Source organism: Ursus americanus, chromosome 9, assembly GCF_024610735.1.
Source record: "Ursus americanus isolate L20-20 chromosome 9, mUrsAme1.1.p, whole genome shotgun sequence".
Taxonomy (NCBI): Eukaryota; Metazoa; Chordata; class Mammalia; order Carnivora; family Ursidae; genus Ursus; species Ursus americanus.
In genome coordinates this window covers 1,556,061-1,573,229 of record NC_142135.1, presented here as the reverse complement: position 1 = coordinate 1,573,229, position 17,169 = coordinate 1,556,061, and the positions used below count along the sequence as shown (strand labels likewise).

The 17,169-nt window shown below is 59.9% G+C and overlaps 1 protein-coding gene across 2 annotated transcripts; it reads right to left on the bottom strand.

Moving 5' to 3' along the window:
- Positions 1-2,592: 2,592 nt before the first annotated feature.
- LOC123796461 (cytochrome P450 11B1, mitochondrial-like) lies at positions 2,593-10,550 on the bottom strand. Of its 2 annotated transcripts, XM_087864406.1 has the most exons (9): positions 10,312-10,550; positions 9,726-9,881; positions 5,752-5,951; positions 5,412-5,615; positions 4,977-5,131; positions 3,736-3,902; positions 3,233-3,311; positions 2,938-3,135; positions 2,593-2,706 (listed from the first exon to the last, which is right to left on the bottom strand). In XM_087864406.1, exons 1-9 carry the CDS (start codon positions 10,548-10,550, stop codon positions 2,593-2,595), a joined length of 1,512 nt encoding a protein of 503 aa, XP_087720532.1. The 2 variants fall into 2 exon arrangements, with proteins under 2 accessions (XP_087720532.1, XP_087720533.1); XM_087864407.1 differs by lacking the exon at positions 2,938-3,135.
- Between the last annotated feature and the right edge of the window lie 6,619 nt (positions 10,551-17,169).

Below are 17,169 nucleotides of genomic sequence, written 5' to 3'. Positions count from 1 at the left end.
GGGAAAGGATGCGAGCCGTAGGACCCAAGCGGGATTACAAGTTGTGACTGGAATCCCATGGAAGGGCAGACTTTAAAAAAGAAGAAAAGGATTCTATTTATTTATTTGAGAGAGATGGAGCGAGCAGGAGCTGGGGGAGAGGGAGAGGCAGACTCCCCGCTGAGCAGGGAGCCCGATGCGGGACTCGATCCCAGGACCCTGGGACCCTGACCCAAGCCGAAGGCAGACAGCTCACCGACGGAGCCCCCCAGGCGCCCCCGGGCAGGATTGGAAAGACTAAGCCAGCCCTGACGATGGAGTGCAGACATGTTCTGTCCAGCAGGATCAGCGGAAGAGAAGGAAGCTGAGTTCTGCAAGGCGGGGGCTGAGGAGGAACACGCCTGAGAACCAGGATAAACGCCCTCACGTTGCTTAGGATTCTTGTCACTCGCGTCTTCGGGGAACCCCCAGGCTGAGCAATGAACACAAAACGTGGCCCTGGGCAGGGGGCCCTGCTTGGGGGACTGGAAGAAGCCAGAGAAACGCTCAGGTGGAGCGCAGCCTCGGCCCAGCCCCCCCTCCCTCCCCCGAGGAACAGATGTCCCGGGGCTGGACGTCCGTGGCGGTAAAGGCAAGGCTATTTGTGCTCGGAAAGTTCTGACGAGGCCTAGCAGTGAGGAGCATCAGGCAGGGGCTCTCCAGATCACCTGGAGGATATTCAGAAAGGACCCAGAGGACATCCGCAGCCAAAAGGCTCCGGGAATTCCGGGTAGGACGCACGCAAAGGGACTCCTGTGCAGCCTTCCTCCAGTGAGACCGCAGGAGTGCTGCGAACCGAGACACCGAGAGACGCCCTTGACCACGAGCCACTTTCCGGGGAGGTTGTTTCCGAGATGTGTGCGGTCACTCCCAATCCAAGGTCCTTCGATGGGGGAAGGGGTGCGGGGAGGCCCCGAGAGGCGGGGTTCGCGTGCTGCCTCTGCCATGGATGAGCTGTGAGGCTGTGCAGCTGGACGGATTCTCCGAGCCTCGGTTTCCCGGCCTGGGCCACACAGATGAGCTCACGTTCCCCTGCCAGGCTGCTGCGAAGACGAGGTGAACCGTGTGCCCCGCAGCACAGAGGGACACACACAGGCTCCCTCCAGGGGAGCACTTTCCGTCGCAGGCCTGCCTGCCATCACGCGTCAGCACAGAGCAGGGCCTCCACGAAGGAAGCGACTTTGGAGCGGCGGACAAGCAATCCCCATTCAGCGAACGCCTGCTGAAGCAGAGAGCTGGGCACCTGCCAAATGCCAACATTGCTGCGTCCTCCCCGCGGCCCGTGGGGGGAATTCTCGAGCGGAATGCCCACGGGAAGAACTCGAGGCTCAGAGGGACGAAGGGCTGGGCGCGGTGGAAAGCCCGGGCCGAGCTCGTGCGCGTGTGCCTGCAGGGTCTGGGAGCCCTCTCTTCTCCGTGGCTCCACGACCCCTTGAGCTGCGCCGATGGAGCCAGGAGGGTGCAAATTCTTTCCCTCCTCCAGGGAATCTGCGCAGGAACAGATGCCCGAGGGGCACCTCGGCGCGGGCAGGACAGGCTCAGCCAGGGTGCGGCCCCTCTTCCCTCACTGCCCTGCTGTGAGCTGAGAGCCTGGTGCTCCCCGGGTGAGGTGGGGGTGGGGTGGGGAGGGAGGGTGAGCGGAGCGACCCCACCCCCCAGCCTTGCCCCCTGGACCCTTCCTACTCCGGGATATCACCTGGCCCCAGGCAGCATGGGACAGGCTGCTGGCCTCTACCAGCGAGGTGACCCCAGCCGGCTCTCAGCTGTTCAAAGCCTCTTCCCCCCACGAGGTCAGGGCTGGCCCCTCTCCTGAGGGCCACTGCGAGAGGGCAGCCGGGCACTGCACACCGAGGGCTTCGTTAAAGGGAGCATGTGGCTGTGCCTGGCTGAGATGGGCCCAAGCCTTCTTCTAGAGGCTTCTCTGCGGTCACCCTGTGGCCAGCCAGAGGAGCTCACCATCCTGCCTGCTTTCAGAGGAGTTATCACTGGCCCAGATGTGCACGTCAGCTCCTCGGGGGCTATCCTAGGAAACAGTACTCCTGACCTGCTTATGCGGGCCCTTGGCTGGGTGCTTCAGCCACAACCTCCTGGGTGCCAGGAGGAGCGCAAGTGGACTGAGCAGAACCGGTAGACGGCGCGCCTAACAGCACAGCTTGAGGCTCTAGGCTGGGCAAGAGCATTGCAGACAAAGAGTATGGTGTTTGAAATGGCAACAAGCAGGACAGGGACCCCAAGTTGTCAGCTCTTCATGGGGGCAGAGTTGAGTACAGAGGGTGTAAGAGATTGGACAGGGAGGAGGGGGATGGGGGCGGGTCCGAAGACCCTGGAGCTTGTGTTGGGGTGACGGGGGCTAAAGGATCTCCGATGGTGCTGCTTGCTGGAGAAGACGCTGGCAGGACCGGGCACACAGCCAGGACCTGCAACCAAGTGTCATGCCCCTGACCCTTTGTGCAAGGTGCTGGCTGCACAGTGCTGTGGCTCAGGAAGCAGGGCCCTTGGGAGAAAACGGGGGTGGCCTGGGGTCAGGCAGAGGGGGGCTGGCGGTGTGGCTGGCCCGACAGCGTGCTGACGTGACTAGTTGATGGCCCGGAAGGTGAGGAGGGGGAGGGTGGAGGGTATCAGTATGAACTGGTAGATCATCTTTACATCCTCCTGTGTTAGGGTCTCCACCAGGAAGTTGTTCAGCACCTAGGACAGAGGCACGGGTTCCACCTGCACAGCTGGTCAGCCCCGTGGTCCTGGCCTAGCCTCCCCCGCCTTCCTGGACCCTACTCCACGGGCTGGGTGCAGCCAAGGAGAAGCCCGTGGTTCCCACCCACGGCGCCGGGCAGGCCAGCACCCACCCACCCACCCTCCCATAGTCCAGGCCCTGTCCAGTGGCATCTCCTTCCGGCCCCGGGGTGGCCCAGGCCCGCTCACGTGGTGCAGCAGAAGCAGCATCTCTGTCTCTGCCAGGCGCCGCCCCAGGCACTGGCGCAGGCCAAAGCCGAAGGCCAGGTTGGGGGACCTGGTGCCAGAGCTCCTGTTGTCCAGCCAGCGCTGGGGATGATAGCGCTCGGGCCTCGGGAACACAGAGGGGTCTCGACCCAGGGAATAGATGTGCACCTTGACCAAGGTCTGCGGAGAGGTGGGGAGGGGCGGTGTCAGTGGCCCCCTGCAGGCAAAGGTCAGCCGGGCTTGGCATCTGCTGGAGGGGCTGTGGGGCCCCACTCACCCCTGCCGGGATGTGGTAGTTCTGCAGGACCACGTCCGAGCCCACCTGTCGGTCCACTGAGATACCCACGGGGTACAGCCTGTGCATAGGGGCATCCAACAGGGTCCTCAGCTGTCACGGGGACCCTGGCTTCCCGTCTGCGGCCTTCCTGGCCCAGGAGGCACCGGCCGAGGGGAGCTCCCCGCCACCCTCACAAGTCGCTTCTGGCACCGGGAAGCCCGGATCACGAGGCGCTGGTTCCCTGCACCTCCTGAGCTCAGACAAAGCGCTCCCAGCCTGGGCAGCCCCGGCCAAGGAGAGCCTGGCCCAGGATGGCGCCCGGGGCACTGAAGCGGGATCCCAGAGGAAGAAGCGCCCCCATCCCTTCCGGGAGAAGAAGAGGAGATACAGCGCATGCATCTTGGGCAAAGCTGCTCCCCAGCCCCAGGATCTGTCTGCAGGCCCCACTGAGCACTGCTCTCCAGACAGTGGGGCCGGGGGCAGCCAGGGTCTGCCACACCCACCTCAAGGTCTCCTTGAGGGCCGCCCGCAGCAGGGGCAGCTCTGTGGTTGCCCTCTGGGGATGCTCAGCGATCCTGGCCTCGGCCACCAGGCTCTCCTGGCGTAGGGCCTGCTGCACGTCAGGGTTCCGAGCCAGCTCAAAGAGAGTCATCAACAAGGGGTAGGCCGTCTGCGGGAGCCACAGGGGCAGGGCTCAGATCTTGGCACAGGCCATGCGCCTCCGCCCCCCTAGGGCGTCACCCCCAGGAAGATGGCCTTCCCCTGGGGACGGGTCTCCTCGGCTCCACGGTGACTTGCATGCCCAAGAAGGACCGACCCTGGGCATCTGAGACCACAAGATCTAAAACCCGCCTCATCTACTTCCCTTGAATCCCTCCGGGAAGGTGTCCCCGGGTTTGGTGAAGATGCCGCCTCCTCCTCCACCTCAGGGTCCGCGTCTCACCCTCCTCGGGGATCTGCCTACGCAGGGGTGTGTGTGGGGGACGGCTAGGGGGTGGTTGTACATCCCCAGACCCGTCGGCACCCACCCTGCGATCTCCCCCAGGCACCCACAGGCTGCTCAGCCTGGACCCTGGGGTCCCAACGTGGACGGGCCAGCGCGGACCCTAACTGGCTGCACCTCGGCCTCTGCTCAGGGAGTTTCTCCAGCCTGCAGTCTGTGCCTCTGCTCAGAAGCCTGGTTGCACGGCCCGGAGCAGGACTCGGGGCTGCTGGCAGGTGGAGGCTGGGTCCAGGCACAGGAGGCTTCAGCTGCTCTCCACACCCTGGGGCCTGCCTGCATCTCCTGACACCCCGCACCCAGGCTGGGTTGGCATCTGCTCTCACTCCCACAAGCCGGAGCCCCGTGCTGCCCTTTCTATCACCAGCCCGGCACCTCCAAAGCATCTCTAATAAAAGCCAAACGTACTCTGTCCCTGGGAGGGGCTCCTTGTGCAGGCATCCCTCCAGCGGCATCTCAGCCCTCCCCTCTTCGCAGGACCCAGACGTTTGAAGGGGGTCTGTGCTGCTGCATGGCCCTGGGCCTCACCCATTCTGCTCTGGGCCTGGAGCACACCTTCCCTCCCGAGCAACTGCAACGCCTTCCCTTGGAAGGTCAGCTCCCGCGTTGTCCCCCCCCCCCCCCCAGATCAGAGCCTTCCATGGGCTGCGAGCAGGGGCCTGCAGGAGCCACTTGGCATGGGGGGGACGCTGCCTGTAGTCAGGAGGCTCCGTGTCCTAGGGCAGGGCTGGTTGCTGGCCTGACCGTGTCCACACTCCCGGCGGTGAGTTCGATGGAGTTGGCCCTGACGGCCTCCAGGGTCATGTCCGAGCGCATGAGCAGCTCCCCGACGATGCCGCTGTAGTGCTGTGGGCGGCCCAGGGCCAGCTCCTGGTAGATTTTCTGGATGGCATTGTTGGCTGTGGGGCACAGAGAGACAGGGACCTGGGCCCAGTGCTAGGCAGCACTTGTCCTCATCCCCCGACCCGGCAGCCGGCCACACCCCCGAGATTCCCTGCTCCTGTGCCAGATGCTGACCATCAGCCCAGCACAACCCTACCTCCCCAACAAGTCCCTCGGGCCGTGAAGATGCCATGAGCCCCCTGATGTGGCCTCAGCCCTCCCCGCAGACATTGGTGAGTGGACACTGGGGAGCCTGGTGTCCTTGCTACCCAGCACTGCCCCATCTCTGGCCCTCACCATACTGGAAGATGTAGTCCCAGGACTCAAAGTGCTCCTTCCACACCTTGGTGCTTGTCCAGCGTGACAGGCCCCTGGGCATGAACATGAGCTGTGTGGTGGACTTCAACATGGCCTCCAGAGCCCTGATAAAGTTCAGGCTGGCAGCACTTGGGCTATGGCCAAGGAGGCCCAGCCGCTCTCCAAAAAGGGCTAGATTGCTGGCTGTGGAGAGGGTACGGTTGCTAAGCCTCGGGCAGCCGATGGCCTCACAAGGGCTTCCTCCCGCCCCCCCTGCCCCACCCCACCCCACCCCTATTCCTGGCCTGCCCCTGCCACAGCGAGCCCCGCACCTCCCTACCTTCTATGGTGTAGGAGAAGATGCTTGGCTGGATGTCCAGGGTCAGACTCCCCCGGGCATTCTGCAGCACTCTCGACTTCAGGGCCTTTGAGAAATCCCTCGCCACCCTGTCCACCATGGGGATGTATTTCTGCACGGCCTGTGGTGACAGCACGTCTGGGTTGAGCTTCAGTCGGTTCATGCGCCATTCAGGCCCATTTCTGTAGAGCAGAGAGAAGAGCTTCAGGGAAGCCAGAGTCAGCAGCTGAGGGCCAGCCCTGGACCCCATCTTCCTGGTCTCCAAGGGGAAGGGGTGAGTCAGGGAGCTGCCTGCTGGCCCTCAGGGGCAGGCTGCCCACCTGTCAGCCTCGGCTGCAGCCCTGTCTCTCGGGGAGGCCTTGTGTGCTGTGCTCCGGTCTAAAGTGGGGCTGAGTCTGGAACTTCTGCCTGGCTGCGCCACGTGGGTTCATGGCGTTTGCTTGTGCACACCTGCTGGTCCCTTGCTGGCTCGTCAGCAGCCCTTGGGGCCCTCCCTTTCCCGGGAGGAAGGAGGGAGGCTGGCCCTCCTCTCAACCTTTGCCACCCTGCTCACATCATGCCCCAGAGTGAAAGGCCCCTGCCGCCCTTCACTTCCCACCCTCCCTGTTGCTGAGAATGCTGCCCCTGTACCAGTCACACCTCGTCCTGTCCCTGTGTGTCTCCTGTTCCTCCAGGGCAGGAGCCAAACCGTGTCTCACGTGATATACTCAAAACAGAGCACAGACTTTTACTTCTTCCTTTCTGATTTGCATGCCTTTTATTTCTTTTTCTTGTCTGATTGCTGTGGCGACGTATGAAACGGACAAGGAAGAGGTAATAAAACGTTCTCCCCACCTGTAGATGGCATGATATTATATATAGAAAACCTTAAGGGCTCCACCAAAACAAAACAAAACAAAACAAACAAACTAGAACTGATAACTGAATTCAGTAAGGCCGCAGGATACGAAATTAATATACAGAAACCTCTTGCCTTTCTGTACACTAATAACGAAGTGGCAGAAAAGGACATGAAGAAAACAATCCCATTTACAATTGCATCAAAAATAACAAAATACCTAGGAATAAACTAAACCAAGGAGGTGAAAGCCCCATACTCTGAAGACCATAAGACACAGATGAAAGAAACCGAAGACGACAAAGAAATGGAAAGCTGTCCCATGCTCATGGTTTGGAAGAACGGATCTTGTTAACATGTCCACGCTACCCAAAGCAATCTACAGATTCAGTGCAATCCTCATCAAAAGAAGACCACCAACATTTTTCACGGAACTAGAACAAATAATGCTAAAATTTGTATGGAACCACAAAAGACCTTGAACAGCCAAAGCAAGCCTGAGGAAGAAGAACAAAGCTGGAGGTACCACAATCCCAGATTTCAAGCTATACGACAAAGAGGTATGATCATGCTGTATGGTGCTGGCACAGAAGCAGGCACATAGATCAATGAAACAGGATAGAAAGCCCAGAAACAAACCCACGGTTGTATGGTCAATTAATCTACGACAAAGGAGGCAAGGATATCCAAAGGGGAGAAGACAGTCTCTTCAGCAAATGGTGCTGGGAAACCTACACAGCCCCGTGCAGAAGAATGAAACTGGACCGCTTCCTTACACCATACACAACAATCAACTCGGACTGGATGAAAGACCGAAATGTGAGACCCGAAACCATAAAACTCCCAGAAGAGAACACAGGCAGTAACGTCTCTGCCGTGGGCCATAGAAACATTTTTCTAGACGTGTCTCCTGAGGCAAGGGAACGAAAAGCAAAATTAAGCTAACCGGACTTCTCCAAAATGAAAAGATTGGCACAGCGAAGGAAACCATCACCAGAAAGAAAAGGGGAAGCTACTGAATGGCAGAAGATATTTATCAATGATACGTATGAGAAGCTTAATATCCAAAACATATAAAGAACTCATGTGATCGCACACCAAACAAACAAACGATCCGATTAAAAACGGCAGAAGACCCGAAGAGACGTTTTTCCAAGGAAGACAAGGCAATGGCCAACAGACACATGAAAAGATGCTCAACATCACCCATCATCAGGGAATACATATCCAGCTACAACGAGACATCGCCTCACACCTGTCAGAATGGCTACAATCAAAACCACGAGAAACAACAGATGTTGGTGAGGATGTGGAGAAAGGGGAACCCTCGGGCACTGTTGGTGGGAATGCAGACTGGTGCAGTCACTCCGGAGAAGAGTATGGAAGTTCCACAAAAGTTAAAACTAGTTCCAAAGAAAATGAAAACACAAATTCGAAAAGATACCTGCACCCCTATGTTTATTGCGGCACTATTTATGATTGCCAAGACACAGATACAGAGAGATATTTATATACAAGCTGGGCTATTGCTCAGTCACTAAAAAGAATGGGATCTTGCCATTTGCAACAACATGGATGGATCTAGAGGTATTATGCTAAGCAAAAAAAGTCGGTCAGAGAAAGACAGATTACCATAAGATTTCACTCTTAAGTGGAATTTAAGAGACAGAGCAAATGAACAAACACAGAAAAAAAGAGACAAACAAAAATCAGAGTCTTAAATACAGAGAACAAACTGGTGGTTGCCAGAGGTGAGGGGGCAGGGGTGGGGGGGTAATCGGGGCTGGGTATCAAGAGTACACTTGTCGCGATGAGCACTGAGTAACGTATGGAAGTGCTGAATCATTACATTGTACACCTGATACAAATATAACAGTGTATGTTAATTATACTTCAATTAGAAAGAAGGAGGAGGAGCAGGAGCAGGAGCAGGAGCAGGAGGAGGAGGACGGAAAAAGCATTCTCCCCAACAGGGTGATGATGATTAAATTAGACGAGATTGTCTCCAAGAAAGCCAGAGCCAGAGCACATAGATGGCTCCACGGCTGTCCTCCAGCGAATGGTGGGGAGGGATCTCATTCTCCACCACAATGGAGCAGAAACACCTTCTTTTCTTCAGCCGGCTGCCTGAAGGTAGTGAGAATGATTGCATGCACATGTACACATTTGCACACCAGTGCACACACATATGCCCAGAAAGTTGCGCACAAGACACCAGGACACCTGTATACGTGCTCGCTGACACAGACAACACACGGGAACACAGCCCCAATTCCCACATGCACAACTCCCACAACACACTTGGAACGCTCAAACTGTGCACACACATGCAGACATGCTCATATGTATGCAGGTACATACAAAACCACGTGCATGCGCACAAACACAATGAGCAAAACATGCACACTCGCAAACACGCATACAATGGCATGAACACAAACGGTAGCAAGCCAACGTGGTAGAGACACATGCATTCACACACGTATGACAGCACCGACCGGTGAGCACACTTGAGCGCCCAGGCACACACCACAAGCATATTCCGAGGGCGCAGACAGGTCCACCTGGCAGACACTCCCCCCAGACATACACACACACACACACACACACGCGCACACACACCAGCACATGCACAGGCTGACGCTCACGCAAGCACCCCCTTAGAGTTTAGCTGCTGAGCAAAGGTGCCTTCTTCTACTGCCTGCCTTCTCCCCATCCCCCGGCCTCTCCCTCCTAAGCTACCTGTGCTCAACTCTAGGTCCCACAGGGATCCGCCTGCAGAGGGTTACAGTCCCGGGGGAGGGGGCCCTCAGACCCTGGCACACGCACACATGGGTGCCAGGCCACTGACTCCCCTCCCCCAGGCCTGGGCTTCCCTACCTATAGGAAGAGGAAGCCCCACCCTGCTGGAGGTGGGGCAGAGTGGGTTCTCCCTAATGGCAGTGGCCATCCTTCCTCCTCTGTAGGGCTGGAGCCCCCCTGCCCCTCCCCAGCCGCAGGACACACAGGACCCACCTGCACAGGCCCTCGGCAGGGGCGTTTAAGGGCTTCCCGGCCTCACAGTCCCTGCGCTGGGCTGCCCCCACCCCCCAGGCCCCATCCCCCGGCTGGCTCTCACAGCAAGAACACGCCACATTTGTGCCCGCGATGCTGTCGGTAGGCCAGCCAGGGATCCAGGGGTGGCCGCCAGGGCTGGGGGCTCTCCACTCGCTGCAGCCTCTCCACGTCCTCGGGCAGCATCACGTGCACCATGTGTGTCCCTCCCACGTCGTACCTGTGGGACAAAGCTCAGAGCCCTGATCGGGGGGCCGTGTCCTCCCCTGGCCTCACTCTGCAGAACCAAGCCGGCCTGCCTCCTGTTGGCCTCCCTTCTCCCCAGACTGTGGCCAGCGGCTCCAAGCAGGCGCTCCCTCCCGCTGTCTGACCCAGGAAGACTCTCCTGCTCTGTTGTCTGCGGTCTCAGCAGCCAGCCAGGGAGGACTCCGTCCTCACCAAGAGCCGCGGCGTCTGTGGTCCGAGGCACAGAGCAGCCACCGCTCAGCTCCCACCCTGCCTTCCAAGGATGCACGCAGAGCACAGGCCACAGGTGACCGGCTGGGGTGTGGCTGTCCGCGTGCGCGGCGCCCAGCGAGACCTCAGCAGCCAGTAGGGACCGCCGGTGAGGGCGCTTTCCCAGGGGCCGAGGCCAGCGGGAAAGGCTTTACCTGAAAATGGGCCCCAGCTCCTGGAAGGTCCGGTGTATCTCCAGGTGAAGGTTCTCAGAGCCCTGCGCCCTCCAGATCTGCAGCAACCTCATCCACTTGTTGCCGGGACACCGGGGTATGGCTTCGAAGGGCAGCACTGCCTTGGGGGTCGGAGCGGCTCTGGTGCCCAGTGCGCGTGCCCAGCTCAGGGACAGCCAGCGCCCTGCCAGCCACCCCCGTGCCTTTGCCCTGAATGCCATTCTGATGCTCCCTCTGCCCCTGGTCAGCGCAATCCTTTTATCTCGCCTGGAGGCCTGGACCGGCCGACTTGATCACGTCATGGGAGAAGCTGTCCCTGGACCAGGCCAGGAAACCCGGGGCAGGGGTCAGGGCTGGAGGCCTCCAGCTGGAGGAGGAGGAAAGAGATGAATGGGCGCCTCGTCTCGCACTTACGCAAGGCCTGCTGGCGGGTGGGTGTCGAGAGCAGGTGCAGGGTCTGGACTGGGGGCTCAGTGGGGTTGGGGGGAGGTAGGGGCCCTTTCCTCTTCCCCAGTGGGGGAAGGGAGCAAGATGGACGGGTCCCTTATCTTATCAAGGGATGAGAGGGGCCTGGGCTATTTTCCTCTCCTTTCTACAAGGACCGGAACAGGAAGGGGTGGGGAGGGCATTAATCCCATTAACCTACGGGCCTTTTTGGACCGCTCTTCCCCAGGCCCTAGGCCGGGGGCAGGAGACCGAGCGGGGATCCGTGAGCCAGCAAGGGTCCCTGCCAGGGAGAGCTTTCAGTCCCATGAGGGCAGTTAGGGGAATCCAAAGACCCAGCCGGGGATGGCACTGATGTGGCCGAGGCCCTGTCTGTCAGGCCTGGATCACGAGCAGGGAGTGCCCAGGACACGAGGGTCACTGATGGGGTGGCCTGCAAGCCACTCCCGGGGCAGGGAAGGAGAGGCACAGCTCACCTTGGCCCATGCTTGGCCGACCCGCCTGGCCTGTGCTCAGTGCCCACGCCCTCCTTTCTCATCCGTGGGAAGCGTGCTCTCGGGGGTGCAGACTCGGAGCTCAGGCCAGGGGCCGCAGGATCGAGTCTGTAATGGGGGGTGTGGGCACGGGCTCCCCACCCTCTGGAGGGTGGACCCACAGTTTGGGGTTCCAGGGCATCTATCTCCCCGCCGCCTGGTGAGATTCCCACGAGGTGGCTATGGCCGTCATTGTTCTCATGTTCAGAGGAGGGGACAGAGGCCTCGGGCTTCCGCCACCTCCCAGGGTCCCCCCTCCAACTGAATCTGTTCCCTGCTCCTGCCTCTTCCATGGGCCAGGGGTGGGAGGGGGCCCTTCAGGTGGGGCGGCCGAGGAGTCAGAACTGCCAAGGCCCCTTCAGCAAGCTGAGATGTGCGCTGTGCCTCCGCCCTGGATGGTGGACAAGCTGTCCTCAGGCAGAGAGGCAGGCTGGAGCCACGCTGGCCCAGGCCACTCTGGACACTCCTGCTGCCCGTCCCTGCCCACGGGCCCTCCACCCCCCAGCCCCTCGTGGCCTCTCTGCTCTCGGGCTTGTCAGGGCTGTCGCCAGGGGTCAGCTTCCCGTGTCCCCCCACAGCCTGCCACGAGGAAGCTGGGCATCCGGGTGGCCCGGGGCCAGCCTCTTCTGCCCAGAGGAACCTTGGAGCTGGCTCCAACAGGGAGGCTCCCTCAGCAGCCACTCCTCTACTGGCCCCAAAGCCCCGGAGCCTCCCAGCGCCCCAGGCCCAAGACCCAGGAGCAGGTCCTAGAAAAACCTTCCTGCGAAGCCTCCTCCTCCGTGGGCACACAGGGGGGCTGTCGGTGCTGCTGCTCCCCGTGGCCCCACTGGCCTGGCGGGCCCTCCCCTGGGGGGCGTGGGGGGGTGTCTCCTCTGAGTCAGAGCTGGGGGTCAAAGGGCCACGTGGGCCCAGGCCGGCCAGCCCCAAAAGCAGGAGGGGGCCCGAGAGGGAGATCCCCAGCCCTGGCACTGCCCGGCCGTGCTGAGGGCATGCCAGTGCGGGACGGAGAAGAACAGGGGTCAGAGGCGGGCCAGGGCAAGGCCAGGCCCAGGTGTCCCTGAATGCGGCGGTCACCCCAAGGCCGAGGGTCCGGAAGAGGGACCGTCAGCTGAGGGGCACCCTGAGCCCCGGGCCCTTCTCTGCAGAAGAGCTGAGGTGTGCGGGCTGCTGGCAGCACTTCGGCCCCGTGGGCCCCGTCGGCCCTCCACCCTGCCCTGGGGCTTTCGTCCCAGCTCGTCCACACTTCATCCCTGGTCCTTGCTGGCCCCAATTCCAGGGACGGAGCCTGCCCCCCAAGGGGCTTCTCTGACTCCCTCCCCTGGGCTGCGGGAGGCAGCCCCAAGCCCAGCCCAGCCCAGCCCCAGCAGCTGCCCAGAGGCGCCCACCGCAGAGCTCTGGTCCCAGCCTCCCAGACGTCGGGGCTCCGGGTCGCCATCTGGAGGCCGGCAGGACAACCGCAGCCGCGCCTGGAGCCCCGCACAGGGACTGTGGGCCAGGGACAGGGCAAGGTGGCTGGCTGTCTTCTGGAAGCAGGAAGCTCTGCACACAACGCGCCCCAGCACCCAGCACTTTCCTCCCCCTTACTTCCATGGTATTATGCTGCCAACAAGAGTCTGCGTGCACTTGTGCACGAGGAAAGCCGGCAGAAACGGGAAGAAGCGCGCCCGGGACGCCGGGTCGCGGTGAAGGGTTTTAAAGGCCTCTCCTTTGCACCACTGAATTTCAAGCGCTGGGAAAGTGGGCCCGGCCTGCCTTCCTCACGGTGCTCAGCACGACCCGACACGTGATGTGGTGCCAGAGAAGCGCGTGCGCAGCCATCGACCCCACGGCGGCGGGCCATGCTGTCCACGGGCGCGCAGGGAGCAGGAACGCCACGGGACAGCGCCGAGGGACGAGGACCCCGTCTCAGTGCCCCCAGGAGCACGACACATGCTGCATCAAGCGTCACGCACGGCGGGAAACGAGACAACGAAGGGCACCAAATACAGCTGTTTCAACTAAGGCCCCGAGCCAGGTCTGGGAGAGAGGGAGCCCCCACGATGGGGTTTTGTGTTGAGGGAAACAGGGACGTCGGTGCACGGGGGATGGGGAGGTTGGTGGCGTGGCCATGGGTGTTCCAGGGCGTGGCTTGGGTCCAGCGTTCCTTCCACCCTGAAGATGGCGCGGGAGAGAAGTCAACAGACCTCGAAGTCCGCAGGCCATTGTCGGTGGTCGGCAGGTACCAGTGCAGGGAGCCTGCTCCCGCCGCCGGGACACAGTCAGGCCCCAGGCTGCTGTCGGTCCCGGGCACGGTGGATTCTCCCCTGCTGCAGGCTGCAGACCGGCAGAGGGCAGGGCCCGGCCACCTGGTCAAGCACCTGTGAAGACAGGGAGGGTTCCCGTGGCCGCCCGGGGGTTGGGGGGGATGTGGGGGGGGTGCACCCGGCCTCCTCCCAGCAGACAGACCAAAGAGCCCTCCTCGAGCTCCCATTTCAGGCGATCCCAGCAGGAGAGAGAGCGGCTACCCGAAAACCAGACAGAGAGTGGACTCTGCAGCGGCCTGCAGCTTCTGCATGGAAGCTGGACTCTATGCGGCTGCTGCGGGCAGCTCGGCGGAGCCACGGGACTCCGAGGGCAGCGTGTTGGCCTTTCAGCTTGCCCTTGCACGCTGCACCAACAACTCGGCCTGGCCTCGTGGGTGAAGACGGGGGCCGTGCTTCTTGAATGCACCCACAGCCCAGGTGTGCAGACACCAGCTGCCGCCCAGCGCCCTGCGCCTCATGCACTAGGTTCTTTGATGCCGTGGAGCCCACGGGTGCCTTTCCACGGAACACGGGCATCTCCAACCTCGGTACCTTGGCGCTTCCCGCTTCCTCCCCGGGATCGTCTCCTACCGCTGTGACTCAGGGTTTCGGTCATGTCGTTCACGTTCTGCTTCCTGTCCTCCACATTGAAAACTGCAGAGCTCCCTGCTTTGAACTTGGGTCTCCGTGAGGCTGGCGCCAGCAGGGGAATGGGTGTGTGGTGTGCGGTGTGCGTGTGTCTGCCTCTTCCTATTTCTCTCCGTCTGCCACCCAGCTTGCTCACCAGTTTGAGACGGGACAGCGTGAGACAGTGAGAGGGCTGTTAGCCAAGCCTGCTGTCCTCAGCGGACGTGACACTCTCTAAGCCTGGCAGCTCTGCGGACCCGACACTTTCTGTGGTGTGGGCTTCTCCCGCGCGGCTCTCTCTTGCAGTGTCCCTGACGTTGCCAGAGGCATCTGTGCTCCTGTTGGGCGCTGGAGAAGCCTCCGACAGCCCAAGGGCACGTGCAGTGCGTTCATCGCTGCCTGTGGCCACTCTGGTATCTCCATCCCGCTAGGCAGCCTACTGAGCGGGATGGGAGAGGGACCCATGCTGGCTCTTGGTCCCAGGGGGCCCTCCCCTGGTCCACTGAAGACACGAGTGCACCTCCCACCCCAGCATCATGGGTGCAGCGGCTGCTTTTTGGTCACAGTTGCCTGGGATGTGTATTTCCATCCTGCGACTTTCCACCTCTTGAAACTTGCACCTGAGAGGCCGCCACCCCCCCACCCCACGCCATGTGGCCCTGTGTTGCGGCCAGCCTCAACTCGCTGTCTTTTCCGCCCAGATTCATTCTGTTTACATCCACTGCAATAACTGAAGTAGAATGATTTTACTTTACGTTCCATTTTCAGTTTACCCCATGTTTTCCATTTGTTTCTCTTTTTTTATGGCTTTAAAATACACATCATAAGACCTTCACCTTCCTGACCATTTTTTAGTGCTCAGTTCAGTGGAATTAAGTTCCATCGACTCGTTGTGTGTCCATCACCGCCACCCATCCGCACGTCTCTTTTCATCCCATAAAACTGAAATTTTGTGCCGAGGAATCGATACCTCCCCTCCCCTTACCCCGGCCCTCGGCCCCCTTGGCAAACCCTCCACAGTTCTTACTTTGAATATTGCCTGTGCTCTATTCCCTCAAGTCCCTTGCACTTCTCCCTACTTCTCTATTACACTGTGTCCTCCCATTGTCCACGCATTCTGGTCTCTCTTTGCACTTCCCATCTCTTTTTTTCTGCGAGTTTCATTGAAGCCATGTGTTCAGCTTTGTGAAAAAGAGAAAAGGGGAAACCTCACGAAAATGGACTCAGGGAGCTAGAAGGGGAGGCTGGAAGGGGGCACCTACCCCTCCGTGTCCGTCCCGGGAAGCATCGTGAGTTACGGGCCCTGCAGGGAAAGATGGGGCTCCCACACGAAATCTACCGCCCCTGCAGCTCAGTTGCCAGAAGCCAGCGTCAGCCTGAAGCCCGGTAGCCTCTGGCGGACTTTCCTTCAAAACCACCCTCCCAACTTCCTCCCTCTTCACCCACGTTCCTGCCCTTTGTCAGTGGGACTCGCCAGTGGTTCGTCCTGCTGTCGCTTGCTGGTCCTCAGCCGCAGGTCTCTGAATGCACGCATTTTGCTGGCAAAATCACTGCTGTGAGGTTAACAGCAGACACCCCCAGTTTCTTACTCTGCACCCATGTGTAATATGTAATATTTCACTTACCCCCAGTTTCTATGCTCTAGTCTTCTATTTCTCATTCCTAGCAGCTCTGCGTAGATTTCTTTTACCTTCCAGGGAAATCCCCCTGCTATTTTTGGACTGTGTCTTGTTCTTTTCTCATGTTTTCTATGCTCTTATTCTTCTCTACGCCAATTTACTTTGTGTTCTGTATCTGCTATTTTCAGTGTTTGACAGCCCTGGTGGTCTCTGTCTACTTATCCACTGTATCTTGTTTCCTTGTGTCTTCTGTGAATTTTAGTATTTTAGCAGGTATTTACGCGGTAATACCGAAAAGGTCCTACGCATTCTGAGCGTGGGTGGTTGTTTTAGGATTCGGGAGGTAACTTTTATTAAATGACTGAAATTCTCTTCTATTCCAGATTGTTAGCAAATCATCGGTGAATGTTGACGGTCATAGGGTTCTTACCCCGGACTCTCTGAAGAGTGCGCGCGACGCCCTGTGGAAGGATGGAACCGTTCTCACCTTGCCGGAGGAAGCCGCGCTGGCTCAGAACCTATCCATTACTTTACTTCGCTCGGCCTTGGTCAGCTCACACTTATCTCTCGTTCATAATTATGTCGCCCCCCGGCTTTCTTGGGCCGTTCTTCTCTCGTGGTGGTGTCCGTTCCGTAAAGACGAGGAGGTGGTAGGAGGTTTCTAAGTGCTTGGGACAGAATGACGTTTCAGACAGGTGGACGTGCTTGTTCGAAGACGCAGAGGCTGCAGAGAGCCTGTGTGTTCAGGAAGGTGCCAGCAGCTGCACGTGTATCGATCAGGAGAGAGGACCCTGGAAGCCTCCGACCGGCAAGGTTTGAAGCCTCGACTCCCGAGCGCCTCCCGTGGGCCCTTGTGTGACGCCCCGAGTCCGGCCGTCGGAGGACAGGGACTGGGAGCTCGTGGAGCTTCAGAGAGATTTGTTCCCCTTGGAAGACTGCTTTCTAGACTCAAGGTGGACCCTCAGCCTCTCTTTCTTCCAGGTCTGAAAGCCGACACCTAGGTGCTAGGACTCGCGGGCGCGCGTATCCCGGCGTGGGGGCTTCGGCCACCTCGCAGCGATGCTGCCTTGCCGGAGCCAACACCCCCACCCCCCCGGCCTGCGCTCCCAGTAGCAGCGGCACTCAGCGAGGAGCGTCTACCTGGCCCTGCTGCCGGCTCCCTGACCCAAGTTCCCGATGTTGGACGGATGCACAGACCGGTGAGCCCACACACCTGTGCCAGGTGTTGGGCCAAGTCCAAGTTCATTCTACAGAATTCCTCATGTTCCGTCTCCCAGAGTCCGGGCAGAGGAGCCCAGCGAGAGCAGCCGTGGTGCCGCCCCCATCGGACCAGGG

Coding starts and splice junctions, on each gene's coding strand:
- LOC123796461 (XM_087864406.1), bottom strand. CDS start 10,550: ATGGCATTCAGGGCAAAGGCACGGGGGTGGCTGGCAGGGCGCTGGCTG. Junction 9,882..10,311: donor GAGCTGGGGCCCATTTTCAG/GTAAAGCCTTTC, acceptor TTTGTCCCACAG/GTACGACGTGGGAGGGACAC. Junction 5,132..5,411: donor GGACTACATCTTCCAGTATG/GTGAGGGCCAGA, acceptor TGTGCCCCACAG/CCAACAATGCCATCCAGAAA.